The sequence below is a fragment of the Amblyomma mixtum genome, chromosome 2 (genome assembly GCF_055824585.1).
Source record: "Amblyomma mixtum isolate Tamu chromosome 2, ASM5582458v1, whole genome shotgun sequence".
In the NCBI taxonomy this organism is placed as follows: domain Eukaryota; kingdom Metazoa; phylum Arthropoda; class Arachnida; order Ixodida; family Ixodidae; genus Amblyomma; species Amblyomma mixtum.
In genome coordinates, this window is record NC_143013.1 from 258,619,670 (window position 1) to 258,635,673 (window position 16,004).

At 51.0% G+C, this 16,004-nt stretch overlaps 1 protein-coding gene across 1 annotated transcript in view; it reads right to left on the minus strand.

The window, feature by feature from the left end:
• LOC149363689 (uncharacterized) overlaps positions 1-16,004 on the minus strand; it is a 58,516-nt gene that overhangs the window by 30,374 nt on the left and 12,138 nt on the right. The window contains exons 6-8 of the mRNA XM_089568586.1: positions 15,148-15,277; positions 14,070-14,287; positions 13,075-13,273 (exon numbers count right to left, since the gene is read on the minus strand). Of these exons, the coding sequence (XP_089424712.1) occupies positions 13,075-13,273; positions 14,070-14,287; positions 15,148-15,277 (547 nt within the window). The remainder of the gene's footprint in view (positions 1-13,074; positions 13,274-14,069; positions 14,288-15,147; positions 15,278-16,004) is intronic.

Consider the following 16,004-nt stretch of genomic DNA (forward strand, 5'->3'; position numbering starts at 1 on the left):
GCAGATAACTGTACGAGGAACCTTGCACGGGGAAAACTTAATCGCTGACACATGACAACATGATCTCCGAATGTTTACTGCTCTCATGTGACTGGAGTGAGCGTGGCCTCCCGTGGCCCAGTTAGGCCACGCCCACTTGGGTTATGTGAGAGGGTCCCCGGCGTGGCTCACCGTTGAGGGACATGCGGCTGCACTCTCTGCTCCGTCTCCCCATGTCAGGCTACGCGGTCGGACCGAGTGGTGAGCGGCGGTGAACGTCACACTGAGGTCGTGCCCGATGAGGTGCGGTCAGCTGTCCTGCGCTGCCTGAGGAGCGTCGCTCGTTCAGCTGCGGTCACCACGAGATGCGCGAGGCTCTTCTTTCTTTTGCTCGAGGCACTTCGTGGTCCGTGCTGTCCGTGATGATGTGGCGATGATGGTGATATTACTGCCAGACCCTCGAAAAGAGCGCCAGATTAGACAGTCCTGCATACTAGCGCTAGTCAAGAAACGTATTGTTACGGGAATAAACGCCCCGGGCACGGCGTACGCCGATCAAGTGCCCTGCGCGGAAAAAGAAGAAGCGCAGGGCGAGCGCGAGGAGAGAGCGCGCGGCGTTAGCGCGAGAGGTCGAGAACGAAAGAGAATCGCCTCGGCCGGTTGTGTTTTCCTGGGTCTCCAGCGTTCCTACGTGTCTCTCTCTGCGCGGGTCCGCCGTCCTGTAACATTTGGTGGCAGCGGTGCAGTAGCGCCCTAGCTGCTCGAGCGTTCGCACGGCTGCCCAGGACTGCGCCGTCCCAGCCGCTTCCTCCAAAGGCTGTTTCAACGTGGGACGAGATCCAGCAACTCGGCGCCACCAGCCTGTGCACGCTGAAGTTCGTCGCAGAGGTCAGTGACAGCCAGGAGGAGCGGCGACCTGAAGGGCGTGGCGAAAGTGCACCCACCCAAGCGTCTTCCGATGTCCCGCAGGATCAGGCGCCCGCTCCTTCCGCGTTTTCGTCGACATCACCGAAAGCATCGCTTGTGGAGTGCTGAAACTGTGCTTGAAGAAAAGGCAAGAATCGGTATGCCCAACGACGAGACCCAGCCTGGGAAGGAACCATCGAGGAAACAGTCGGCCCCATTTGAAAACGAAGACGGAGACCCGCCTGAAAGGCGAGCAAAAGCCGCTCATACAGATACGGTCACCGTTGGTCCACAGCAGGCGACCACTGGTCACGGTAATACGGAGGTGAGGGCCTCTCAGGGGCTCCTCCTGGCAAAACAGGAGAGTGCGCCACTTGGAGCTGCATCTACAGCCGCGCCGCCATTGACAACGCAGGCAGTCTCCAAAGAGACGGAAGGCGGGCAACGTCTGCCAAGCGGTGTGGACTGCGGGGGACCCAGGCGTCGCGTCAGTACAGTGGCCACTCGCCAAGAATCTCGCCTGGAGACAATGACAATAGCAAGTCTAATGCCAGGAGAAAGCGCGGCTACGGAAACGCGTCTGAAGCCAGCAGCCACGGTGCAAAGCGAGGTACTCGCACCCGCCGCCGATCGAGAAGCACCGCTGGCGGCAAAAGCGCCGCACCAGATCTCGCCGCCGAGCCAACTCAGCGTCCTCGGGCAACAGCGGCGCTTCCAGGCGCCATGGCCGGAGGCGCAGCCGGTCCGGAACTTCAGGCTCGACGCGCAGCAGCGCCCACGGCAACCGGACTGGAAAGCGGCGGCACCACTCGACAAGCGCATCTTCAGAAAGCAGCTCGGCGGGGAAGTCTCGCAAGAAAACGAGGCGCTCTAGGACCCGCGGGAAGCGCGGGGCTGCCAAGAAGTAAAGCCTGGCAGCGAATTCGACATCAAGGGAAGTGTACGTAATTCGAAGTACTGAACCAACACGACTCCTGGGGAGAAAAGGAACAATCCGGTGGCAAGCTTGTCACCTATGCTAAAACAGACATCTTGATAAAGACGGGCACTTGGTCGGCGTACGCCGTGCCCGGGGCGTTTATTCCCGTAACAATATACAGTACTTAAAAGTTAAAGATCCGGCCGCGCATCAGTGTCCTGTGTTAATTCATCTCAAAGTGCTGTGAATGTTTCTTGAATAACGCGAAGACGCAAGACTGTTGTATACGTGGTTTTGGTTTTGGTTTCAGTTTAGTGGATTGTCTTGTCACTTGTTTCTATGTGCGTACTTTCTATCTGTCTATAGAAGTGCCTTGTGACTAAAGGGTATTAATATCGATGTCCTCGTTAAATAGAGTATTCCATCTGCCACTCGACCAGGGCGTCGTCTCCTTTCCTCCGGGGGCTCTCACCCCCCCCCCCCCTTTCACCCCTCTACCCCAAAGGAGACGAGGATGGAATTTCGTTACGGAATAATAGGACATACTAATTCGATCGTCGAGCTGCGCAAGGGGAAGCCCGAAGATAATGTTAAGCGTCCCTGTTAAGCAGCCCGTATAAGTGGACGCGTTTTCTTTCAAGGTGCACAAGATGGCGTCTCATCACAACAGGCGTGCGAGGTCATAGTTCTGGAATCCGTGCTCATCGGCAGAATTTACTGCCTAGCGACCTTAATTCAAGGCACAATGGGTGGAAAATAAGGAGGAAAGCGCCAAGGACAGAATAGTTCTATAAGCAACCAAAAGAATTTGGGAAGTGCAAGTGTACGGCGACGGCATCTGCTTCCGGACGAGGAGGGAGCACATGCGGTTTGACTCAACACATTTCGCGGCGAGGCCCAACGAAACCCAGCCTTCTTGAATCTGCGCAGTGCGTTCGGAACTTCATTCTTCAGAAAGCAAAACAAAGATTTTCGCTTTTTTTCAAGGAATACTGCAGCGTTTTCTGGAAATGGCTCTTGAGGCTACGAGACTGAAGCCCAACGTGCAGGCCGCCCGAAGTCCCGTGGACTCAATGGTTCCAGAAATTCCAGATATACCTGTGGCGAGAACATGGCAAAATAATTTCACCAGGGCTCTAAAGTTCGCTTCTTAGATATATATACTGTTACGGGATTGGAGAAACGCAGGAAGGGCAAGGCCGGAGAACAAAAGAAGAAGAGGTTGAGAGTGTTGTGCCCCGTTGGACGCTGATTCCCGCTCGCCGATCCAACCTCTCGCCGCTGGCCTGTTGAACCAGCTAGAACACCCCGGCTTTAAAAATTATAGCCGTAACAATACTTTTTAATTTATGATTTTTGTTTGAATTCATCATCATTGTGGTCGTCCCAGCAACTGACAACTTACCCCCACACACTTCCTAATTTCTTATGCCCTCCTCACTCTATGCCACTTCATTTACGCTTACCTTATCTTAGAATCCACTCCGTCACCTGTAAGGACGATCTGTTATTTGCAGTCCTCATTACCTGCCTTATCTATGCCCATTAACACTTCTTTGTTTCAACCAGGATATAAATAAGAAGCGTTTAATTCCTAACCCACTCTGCTCTCTTCAAGCGTTCGAACGTTACACCTACCATTTTCGTGTCCGTAGCACACCGAATCATCAGCGACTTATTTGTACGGCCTTTCGTAAGCCGCCAAGTTTCTGTCCCATACGCGAATAATGGCAAGATGCAAAATAGCTAAGGGTACCATAAAATGCACACCAACCCATTTTTATTCTTCCAGCTACATCACTTTCATGGTATCGATATGCAATCACTATGTGTCCGAGATATGTGTATTCACTTTCCACTTGCAACAACTGAATCCCCCTATCTAAAACTGCTGCGAAGAAGTCAGAAAGCTGTCGGCCTGTGCCCACTTTTCTCTGCCGGTTTTTGGGGGTTTTCATCGCTGCTCGACAACTGTATTCAGATAACCGGCACTGCAAGATCCTAGCATGTTTTCTGCGGCGGGTGCGTATCCGCCGGTGCTGCACCCTGGCTCATCATGTAAATTTCTCCTGGCGTTGCGTCAAGCCTAACTCAGTAGACCGTATACCTTCTCTACAAGCCCTACTCTCTGCCTCGAACCCAATGCCTTATGGTCACTTTCCTGCTCTAGCTGCATCGGGACTGGCATCTTCAGATCATCTCAAGCCGTGATTTGCCACTACCTTCAGGTCAGGAGGATTTCTCTGATTCCTCAGAATCTTCTTCCACTTATCACCCACATGGACATTACTGCGAAGTCCGCCCAATGTAGCTAAAAGAACTAAGCACAACCTTACGGTTGCCAGCAAACTAACTTATTCTGCGCAAAGTACTACTCGCTTCAGAGGCAAGGATTAGAATCTGTGGGTCCATAAGGCGTTCTTCAAGTTGTGGAAATCCTGGATTCCCGCCGTTGCCTTTGCGCGGCTGTTGCAGGCTTCCCGCGTTGTTTCTCCCCTTTCCCTTGCTCCCGCCTCAGGCGGTGGAGAGGCGGCTAAGTGACTAATCACTGTCATTTGGCCACAGCTCCGCCCCGGCTCCCCAACGGCCTTTGCCATTGGTGCCTTTTGGCGGGATTTCGGGACCCGCTTGGGCGGCCGCGCGCCGCGCGACGTGCGCTACTGTTTGTCCGTGCCGGCCTTTGCCGCTCGGACCAGCGCATACTCGAGCTCGCCCGCACGGGTCCTCTGACCTACAGCGGCTCGAGCCTGTCCAGTATTGTAAGGGGTGAGACCCACTAGGGGCCTCTCCCCGAGCACCTCTCTGTACATTACCAAATATATGCTTTGCTCCTCCTCCTCCTCCAGCGGGGTCCAGCGACCTCCGACAGGCGTACCTTGCGTTGATTTCCCATTCTCTCTCGCAACCGGCCCAACGGTCGACACGAGAGGGAGATCACAGCACTGCCGCGGGGACATTCTCCTGCAGCGGCGTGCTAGCGGCGCGCATTGCTCTGGTCGCTTCGTGCGCGCAGCGGAGCCTTGCTCCCCGCACGCCCCCGGGACGGGGTGACTATTGAGTGTGTGTGTACCAGCTGGAGGACGACGTGAATAAACGTCTCCTTTGTGAACTTGGAGGCCTATTTCCTTGCGGCGAATCGCTCTCCTCCCTGCGGAGGTTGAGTGCGCCGTAGCGGTGCCCCAGGGTGTGTGTGGTGACGGCTGGTCGGGGCCCTTCATCATCATCATCATTTATTTTACCCTTAAAGGCCTCTGTTGAGGCATTACATAAGGGGGGGGGGGACAAAGCAAATGCAACTGAGAATAATACGTTAATACAACAAAACATAATGCAATACAATAAAATGAAAAACGATACATCACAATACAACGTTGGTCAATAATGAAGGGCGCAAGGCTGAATTAGGCGGTAACAACAACAACAACAACAAGAAAAAGAATAAGTGTAACTGGGTGAAGTTTGAGCAGTGTCTTTTATTCAGTACAGTGATTAATTAATGCCTGTCGAAATTTAGTAGAAATTTAGTAAAAATTTAGTAATTTCGCGCGTGCCAAGGGCACGCGCGAAGCCCGAACCCGCGGTGGTTGGTGGCCTGTGTCCACTGAGAAACCCACAGTTTATGGCAACGAGTGGCTCAACCTTCTGGCAGTTGACACCTGTACCACGGACGCTTCTGAGCGCCTCTTCTAAATAACAAGCATAGCTGGGATTGCAGTTCGTCTACGAGATCCGCCCCAGTAACTGTGCAGCGGGACACATTAAGGGTGTCCCCCTGGAACTTGCTCAATCAGATACCTATTCTGTGTTTGCAGCGATAAAGTGATAAAATCTGTCCGCAAACATCAGAATTGTATTTGCGACCGAATGTGCGCCGGAATACATTATTCCGGGCTATACATGGTACCGTGTGCATGAGCACTTTCAAACACCATGGCAATGCACCAGATACCAGCGCTTTGGTTATGCGGCTAGCGCTTGCCGACTTACCTTGCGCTGCCCATGATCGAACTGCATATCCAAGTGATGAACCCTTTTTTCCGAACTGCGGTAAGCAGCCTAACGCTACGTTTTCCCGCTGCACTGCCTACCAAAAGGAAATCATCTACAAGTACAAGAACTCCAACAATAGCGACCATAAGTCAGCAAGAGCTGTTTTAATCGAGTAAACTAAATCCGGTGTAGTCTCCACAGAAAAAAAATTGCGCCTCTCCCGTAACCGAGAGTAGAGTAAGCATGAAATGTTTACGGGCCTAACACAGGCTCCATTGCTCGGCTTAAGCAGCTGTGACGGTGGCGGCATTGAAATCCAGGACGATGCAGAAGCGTACGCGGACACGACGAGACGCAGGCCTGACAAGAATGTATATGCAGCGCGTTCGAATACTCCGCGAGCGTGTATACATCGGCCTGCCAGAGGGGGAAAGGGCTTGAAGGCCAAGCGGCCGGTCTTTTACATGCGTGAGTGTGGGACCGCAGCGCCATCCTTGGGGAGGGAGCGAGTTTTCCGCCGAAAGCCCTTCTCGCCCTGGAGCTCCCCTCTTTCTCTAAGCGGCCTTCTCTCAAAACCCCTAACAGATCACGTATGACAACGAAGTGTATTGTGGCATGTATGTGCTTTTTCCACGCGTTATTAGAAATCGGAAATTATAATTCCGTGCATTATCAAATGCACAGCTCGACTGATATCTTGATAAACATTGAGAAGACACTGGCAGCAGTTATTTTTTGTGACTCGTTTGGAGAGCAACCGGCGCTTGTATGCCGGTCCCGTAGGAGGGCTTAGAGAGTCTCGTTGAATCTCGTTAAGTCTCGTACGGTGCCCGGATATTCTCGTTTCAGAGCCTGGTTGAGTGGAATTCAGTGCCCGGATGATGGCTCTCGGTCTCGGCGTGACGTCACCACAATGCCGACAACGGGAGCTAAAAGCATTTCATGCTTAATATTCACCGGCGGGGAAGAAAGCATCTAAGTCCCGGACAAAGATACAGCCAGCGTCCCGCGCATGCATTGAGGACGTGGTTGAGTCCCCGCTTCTGAACGGCGACCGCAGTCGCATTTTGTATCCTGGAACCATGCCCACGCGAAAGGTACGTTACCCAATACTCAGGAAGTTTCAGTTCCCTACTGTGATCGCTGGTTGAGGTTCTCCGCGATTTGCTTATACCACTCTCCTCGCCGGAGAGCATTCCTTGATTTTATTTCACCTCTTCTTGAACAATGGCGGTAGCAGTCTATCGACCAGCCATCTCGGACCTAGCGTGAAAAAACATCCGTAACAAGGCCACCATGTTTCAATGGAATGCCTGCATCACCCGACTATGCCTGTCGAATTTTCGACACTTTGTTTCAAAGCACCTTTTCCCGACCATTGCAATCTCAGAATCTCGACTACGTACTGCTATCAGTCTTTCAGGCTATCATCATAATAATCAGCCTGCAGTGGGCGTAGTCCCTGCCCACACGGCTGAACGTTTTAGTTTTCTTCGTGTATTAATTTTAGTCCCACCGTTATTTTTTTTTTAATGAGACCGTTCTGTTTTGGGTACTTACGCACTCAATTATGAGCTGCAGTTCTTGCCTCCAGTTACTTATAAAAACGATGCCGCCAGCCAATCGGAGGTTACTAAGGTATTCTCTCTTAACTATCATCGTCAAGTTTACTAGTCTAACCCTCTGAACACCTCTTTGAAACATTAAGTTCCATTTCATGACCGGAAATTCTCTTTAGAATTGAAAGCTCTTGCTCCACGCATTTGTCCCTGCATTGTTTTAAAGTAAGTTCTTCACTAATGCTTGCTATTCATCTTATTAAAGAAGGAAAGACTGCGTGAATTTTGCAAGCGCCAGTCCTTGCAAGTGTTTGTTTTCTTTTCCCTGTTCCCCTAACTATTTCAAGCAGGGGCAACTCGTGAGAACGGTTGGCTACGTATTAAAAGAAGGAATTAAGAATGCATTTTCTTACTTATTCCATCAGGATGCTGTCCTTCAACGCGTCCTTGGATACAGTGCTGTATCTGAGCCCAGCGCAAAGCCGAGCAAGCCGCAATATAAACAGGGGAACTAACAGTAGCTGCTGATCAGCATACACCCAAGCACAGTAATACAAGGAAGCTATACAGCTTCCACAGAAACTACATCAACATCATCAGCTTGACTACTCTGTCAAGCTGATGATGACGATGGCTATCCTGTACTTTGCCAGTTGCGGCCACCGTATCCCCGCAAACTTCTCAATCTCATCCGCCGATCTAACTTTCTGCCGCCCCCTGCTACGCTTGCCTTCTCTTGGAGAGAGAGAGAGAGAAAACTTTTATTGCTCTTTCAAGAGATTCGCGGAGATGAAGACTTCTTGGTCGTCCTGCTTGGAACCCACTCCGTTACCCTTGAGGACCAGCGGTTATCTTGAATTCGCATTACATGCCCTGCCCAAGCCCATTTCTTCTTCTTGATTTCGACTTCATAGTTCGAGAAAATTCACCCTGGTCCGAGGCAGATGCTGTTATCAACCACGACTGCTAGCAGAAGGTATACGACGAGGCCGAATAGATCAAAAGCTTTAAGTACGAACGGTTTAAGGACTCCTCGAAGGTGGAGACCGTGGAGTAGATCTGAAACAAGGGAGTGATCACTCAATAAAATTCCTTTGTTGTAGAAAGAGACTTTCTACACACCCCTCGAGCGCCACCGACCACGCTCCCGCTCTTCGACGAACAGCACATCTGAATATTGCTCTCGTCCTCTTGACCCCCTCAACAGCCGCTGGGAGAGAGACCAGTGTCGTTTCAACTCTCCCCCGAAAGAACGTACTCGCCGTGCCCTCTGTGCGAAAGACGCTATGAACAGAGTATTCTTGTATCCGTCCCAGGAAAATAAACCTGCGCTTTTTTTCTTCAGGGGTACTGCGTCGACTGGTACAGTCTTCCCCAGAGGCGAGACGGTCCAAAGTTAGAACTAACTAAACATCCGAGCCCTCAGCGATGTACTATCCGCGCGGTGGGAGCCGGAGCAACGGAAAACTGCGGCATTTTGGCGAGCTAAAGCATGAAACATTGAAACGAGCCAAGCGACATGCCTGCTGATAATGAAGGTCACACATTGGCTGTCTCGATCCCAGATGCCGCCTGTAGATGTCGTTGCAACGCAGTTTCCCGTTGCTCAGGCTCCCGCCGCGTGGATTATACCACTTTTGTCCCCGTTAGCACATTGACGGCAGTGATTAATCGAAAAATACGGAACATCAGAAACAAAACACGTTTTTTAAGGATATGCGTAAGCTGATGATAATTTCGAAGAGACAATTGGATTGGATCGGAAAACGTTTACGTCGAGGGCAGGTTGCAGGAGACATGTACTAGATGGCCGCTAGCCCATGGCTGGCGGCGACCTCATTGGCCCGCTATATCGCCCGTACTTGAACCTTGGGGTCTGAGCTTACCAGCACGGCCTCCCACCGCTCAACTCCGCCGGAGGCAGACAAAAATTCCATTTATCCCTCTCTCCCTCTGCGAATTTCTTTCGTTTTGGATGTGGCGTGGTTACTAGGATCAGACATAACTCATAGCTGATCCTAGTAATCACTGCACATCCAAAACGAGAGAAATTAGCAGGAAAATAGTGTGGGATAAAACGAATTGTGAGTCTCCCAAATTATATCAGCTTATCCGTATTACTAGGATCAGATATAAGTAAACCTGAACATATGTTATAGCGATGGCAGATGCCGGGGCTAGCTTAAAAACTTTTCCTTCCTTTTATTTTCTAATAAATCACTACCACTAAAGTGTATACTCTAGTTCTACCACCTTATGAGCAATGCAAACTAAAGTAAAAATTGTAAATTGGTTTTTGAGGAAAGGAAATGGCGCAGTATCTGTCTCACATATCTCGGCGGACACCTGAACCGCGCCGTAAGGGAAGGGAGGAAGGTGGGAGTGAAAGAAGAAAGAGAGAAAGATGTGCCTTAGTGTCTCCGGATATTTTCGACCGCCTGGGGATCTTTAACGTGCTCCGACATCGCACAGCACACGGGCGCCTCTTGCGTTTCGCCTCCATTGAAACGCGGCCGCCGCGGTCGGGTTCGAACCCGGGTACTCCGGCTCGGTAGACGAGCGCCTTACCACTGAGCCACCGCGGCGGGTCAAATTAATGTTCCTGTGCCAAATTGCCGAAAAAAACTGATTTTATACTAATTTTGCGCAAATCACTGTATAATTCAGGAAGATCGGCGCTGTTCGAAAAGGACAGGGTAGTAGAGAAGAGTAGTCTAGATATAGCACAGCTGGCCAACCAGCGTTAATTTACAAGGACACATTTTCGTTCGCTCGTCACCTTCGCATTATGAAGCTAGTCCATGAAGCCCCTCATGTTACGGCAATGGACCATATTCTAAATACGGTACACGGCCCGGGCATTCAGTACACACAACGGGAAAACAAACACCGCATAACCCAAAGCACCAAGGCGCAGGACCACCGGGCAAAGACGAGCAAAGTTCAGGAGTCTCGCCTGCAATTCGGTGATGCTTGCGCGGTGCAACAGTACTGCTTTTCTGGTAACTCGAAACAGTTCAGATAACCTCGTGTTAACATCCCTTGCCAGGGGTGCCGTTATGTAAAGGTAATGTACAGGCAATGTACATGGTAGAGTACTGCGAGAGTACAAAACCAACAAGCTACCAGTCGGTATCGAACGGCACCCTTACTCATTTCACTCCTCTCACTTCCCAAGGACAAATGGTGTGGTCTGCTTCTTTAGAGGCTTGTGAGATTAGGCGTAATAACAAATATGGAATCTTCACCTGAGAGCTACGACCTGGCCCCCACAAAGAGATGAGGGAGACAAATCCCTAACGAGAGAACACTAAGGAAAAAAAGGCAAATCTGGAAGCCTGTTGAAAAACAATAAAGCATAACGCATGCGAAAACACTAGTACCGGAATTGTCACAATATTTGGAGTCTTGGCGGCCGCCTACGCGCAAATCACAGCAAAAGCAGTCTGTCCGTGCACAGCCTTTGAGCACGATGTGCACAGCCAAGTAGCCGAACGCGCGGAGCCGCACAAAGTAGTAGTCTTCAATTCTATTCTGGGACTAAATGGCAATAAACGACGCAACATATTAAATCGAGAAAATAAGTAAACTAAAATCTAATCTCGCTCGTGAACGGCCAGGAAGGGCTTCACCGCTGCTCCCCGTGAGTCTTGTCTTCTGGCTGCGGGGCGGCTCCGCTTACATCCGCTGCCGAGACGCTAATTTGGCTCAGTGAGCGGCGATGCCTTTTCTTGGACGCCTCGGTCCTGCTCGCTTGGCTTCCGTCGCGCTTAGCCGCAGTCTTAGAACCGGGTGGTATCTCCGACTTAACGTCTGCCATCGAAATCCACGCCACGTCCCCCATCGTGCCCGCTTTGGACTGCTGCCTCGAGACCCGGGAACTGGAACTCCTGTGCATGTCGATGTCGATGGCACTGGCTCTCCCGAGGTCTGCCACAGCCGCTACGCTACTCGTCATCATTTTACTGGCTTCTCCGAAGTTGGCACTCCTCAGCTTGCTTACGTCGACACCGGAGCTTGCCCGTTTACGTCTGTTGACATCCACCACGCTGCCTGTCCTGCTCCTCGTCGTGTCCATTGTGCTGTGCTTCCTGGACAGGTTGCTGGTCCTGCTGCTTGTGGACACGGTGTCTTTGCTGACCTGGTCCGAAGCCTTGTCCTTAGAGTCCTTAGAATCCCTCCTCGGATAATAGCTCGGTCGCCGTGCCTCCGGAACAGAACTGGTGAGGGTAGCGTCAGCGGGGACAGGACCCGCGGCGAGGGCAAGCGCAGGGCCCGTGGAGTGGACGCCACCGATTACGTCTTGCTCCTTGCTGTCTCGCTTACGCTGGCAACAGTGGAAGACGTCATAGTGCTCTGGCAGCCAGCCTTTCTCGAAGACTGCCGACGCGCCGTACGAGCCGAGCAGGATGGCGACCACGCCGCACGTCATGCAGGTCAGCCGCACTGGAAACAGCTGGCCTTGCTCTTCGTCGTAGAATGGAAGCGTGACGCTTACTGGTACGCCAAGTGACGGCTCGCCCAGAAGCCAGCGGGAGATGCAGCCGACGACGAAGCCTGAAAGCGTTGACACATTTTAAAGGAATGGGGGAGGAAAGAATCGTCTCGCTCAAATGAACCTTATCTGCAGTCGCTGCTTGTTTCCAGCCAGAGGCCGTCGTCAACATACTTAGAAAACGCCCATAAGCAGAACCTCACTCGTTTCCTTTAATCACAGCTGCTAACATAAGTGACATCTGAGATCAATGTCCACAATGAGCTAAAGTCTAGCATTTGAAACCAAGGAGAAGCTAACGAATCGGAAAGACTTATCTAGCTTTGAAAGCTACGCTGAAGAATATGGTAAGAACGATACGTCCGCCAAGTTTAGTTCAGTTTAGTTTAGTTGGAGGGACGCCGTAGTGAAGGGCTCCGGAAATTTCGACCGCCTGGGGTTGTTTAACGTGCCCTGACATCGCACAGTGAATGGGCCAGTTTCCTGCCGTCATACTTTGTGCTATTTACGGAGGGACAGTACTAGAGAAAACGCGCAGATTGCGAAAATTAGCTTTTTGTTATCATGACAGCATATCGATCGTTAAACACTATGCGTTAAACAGTAAAAAATGAAGACCAAATACGCGTGATAGGTTAAAAAACGAGCATAAGCGACTCACGATGACTCGGAATAGGTTAAGCGTACGTGCATATCGACTATATTAGAGGTTTTTTTTTTTGCCGTCACCTTATAAAATGTTGCCGCCACCAGCCTCTAGGAAACCTAGGAAAACTGACGTAACTAGAAAAGAGAAAAATTCAAACTTCGCTGGGAAGATACGAGCATTTCACCAAAAAACGACTACGAAGCATTGTTGCATGACATGGCATGTCACCACGCTAATAACCCAGTAGTTTTTTCACTTGCACTCTTTTCATCTGCAAGGGCCAGTGACGTACCGAAGTAAACTGTTGCCTACGCTGGGTAACTGATGCAAATTTCTTCTATTGGAAAATGCTACTCCGACTTTCCATGGGGCCTCATAAAGCATGCCTTCAGTGCGAGCATGCCGCTGAATCTAACAACCCGCAGTCCACTGAAGCTTCGACGGAATATTAGTGTTTCCGGCTGATTTGCGCAAACAGCAAAATCAGGTGGTACATGCCGGCCATGTCCTTCCCAAAGAGAACATAATGGTGCGCATCGTGTAGTGCCTGTGTAATCTATAAGGCACCTTCGCCTACCGATCAGTGAGCCGTACGAGTTGCTCTGCTTGACGTACAACACGCAGAGTAGCTGCGGGAAGAGGAGCACGTAGACCACTTCCGAGCAGAGCGACCACATCTCAAACACGGACTCCACGGACAGCGCCAGGTAGGTGGCCCAGCCGCCAATCAGGAACACCATCATGCGTAAGATAACGGCCACTTCGGCGCCGGAAGCCTGCACCAAATGCAGGAATGGGCAGTGAAAATAAAGACTACTAGAGTGTTTTAATTTTATTTTTTCACGTCACGAATAACAACGTTGTCAAGCATGAGCCCGTTTTCTTGCAAAGAGCTTGCTTAACGGAAGAAAGATACGAGCACGCGATTCCGTTAATCCCCACGAACATTTAAAAAACTATGGGGGCACTTTGCCAGCCTAAAGTGCGCTAGGCTAAAGTATTTGTCGCGCTACTTCTACTGCCAATAACTGCCTACGTTTGTTACGGCTGCACCACTTGGGAGCCATCCTCCTCCAATAGCTGCCACACACCGACTGACTACGGAGCAGCGCTCGACGTCGCCGCGCCGACAGCTCCACCTGTCGGCGAAGATGACGTCCCCTTTTGGCAGCTGCGCGCTTCGATGAGTCACCAAGCGCTGGGTGTAACGCCGGACGGGTGGACGGGAGAATGAGCCATTAAAGGCCTTCGCCTTAAAATGCCGTTACAGATATTACCTGCTTCTCCACCCATCTACCGATCTCCTTCCGGCTGTCGCCGGTAGGTGGTGTATCGATACCCTGATGCAACCAAACGATCTACTACCGAGTTTAGTTTTCTCAACCTCTCCTATCGGCAAGAAAGATAACAGCTTGTCCTGTGACCGGCACCTGCGCTGGTATCCGGTTGACTTCATATGCTTAATCATTATCGCGTTATTACCTTGGTAAGGAATATTTCTTCTCATTGTTCAACTCCCACTGAGGCCACGTAACGAGCCTGTAACGAATCCTTCGAACACGAGACACGTACCATGGGGCGAACGACGGCCTGGTAAATGTTCCTGGTAACCAACAGCGCAGCACTGAGCATGGAGGAATCCGCGGATGACACGATGGCCGCAGTGATTCCGAGCATACCCAAGTTGGAGACTAGATCATTGGTCAGGTAGCGGATCGAGTAAGGCAGCACCCTTACGCTGTCCTTATTGCTCAGATAGTGGGGCCCTCGGTAGCCAGCCGCTGTGAAGTCTGAAAAGAATAGTACGCGAGAAAAGCTTGACAACGAGAACGCGTACATACACAGAGAAACGCGGTGCACATTGCACTGCACATGTAAATAGACGTCGATGTTGCGTTTTCTGCCAAGGCCTATCGCAGTGCAATGGAACAAGATGGGCAATGTAAATTGGCGACAGTTCAGATGAACAGGTTGTGCACGCGCCTGTAAGTTCAAGCAGCAGTTGAGGAATATGAAGGATATTGCCATTGATATATAAAAAAAAAACTGAAAATTGGTGTCTGAGGAAAGGTTTGGTTTATGGGGTTCAACGTCCCAAAGCGACTCAGGCTATGAGAGACGCTGTAGTCAAGGGCTCCGGAAATTTCGACCACCTGGGGTTCTTTAACGCGCACTGACATCGCACAGTACATATGGGCCTCAAGAATTTCGCCTCCATCAAAATTCGACCTCCGCGGCCGGGATTCAACCTGCGTCTTTCGAGTCAGCAGCCGAGCACCATAACCACTGAGCCACCGCGGCGGCGACTGTTTCTGAGAAAAGGAAATGGCGCAGTATCTGTCTCACATACCACGGTGGACACCCGAACTGCGCCGTAAGGAAAAGGAGGAAGGAGGGAGTGAAAGAAAAAAGAGAAAGAGGTGCCATAATGAAGGATGAAGTTGGAAACAACTTCAGTGAACTAAACTGTTTTGATGTTTGCGTTCGCCGCTGGCCAACGATTCAGAGAGCTGCGATAGCATACGGGTCTCTTAGCACTCCATGACAGCAATGGGGCTATTCCACGATGCTAAAAAAGGAACGAAACGTACTACGCGGTGTCGGGCGAGCACAACCTGCGAGGGCCATTCCCTTGTTCACAAACACTCACTGGCACTCTTGGCTGCGGCGCCGATGACGACGGGAGGAAGAGCCAGGAAGACGCATCCCACGGCGGAAAGGTAGGAGAGCATACGCGCGTCGAAGTCAGTGTCGGAGCCAAGCACTCGCTGGAAGTACACCTGCGTCACACGGTGTGGCAACGACGTTAACGCAGCGAAGCCGCCGCTTGTTATTTAATGAGGGACAGGCAGAGCAGAACGGTGTATCTAAAAATTAATGCCCAGAAAACTAAAGCAATGTTAACCGTCCCGGAAAGAGGCAGCAGTTTAAATTGATAGCGAAGTGCTGGAAGTGATAAGAGAAAGCGCCTTAGAGCACGAAGTCCACAAATCCGGATCACGAGAGAGATAACTAGAAGAATAAGAATAGGGTGGAGCACATTTAGCAGGTTCTCTCTGATAATGAATGGCAGTTTACGAATATTCTTCAAGAGAAAAGTATATGACAGCTGTATCTGATCGGTACTCACCAATGGGGCACAAACGTGGAGACTAATGAAACGGGTTCTATTTAAGTTGGGGACAGCGCAGCGAGCTATGGAAAGAAAATGATAGGTGTAACGTTGATAGACAGGAAAAGGGCAGAGTGCGTCAAAGAAAAAACGCGGGTTAATGGCATCCTAGTTGTAAGGTATCGGTAGCGTTCGCGGGGGGTCATAGGAACGCGGCTGGGAGCGCTCAAAGCGAAGCGTCCCCTTCTCGGAACGCGGCCGCTCGCGAACGCGCCAGGAAGGCACGCGGTCCGTACAGGCGGGCCGACGAGAGCGTGCCCTTATGGGTGTCGCAAGGTCAAATATTTGGACCAATCGAGGATCATAAAGTGTTTGATCCTGGAGGGCAGCAGTTT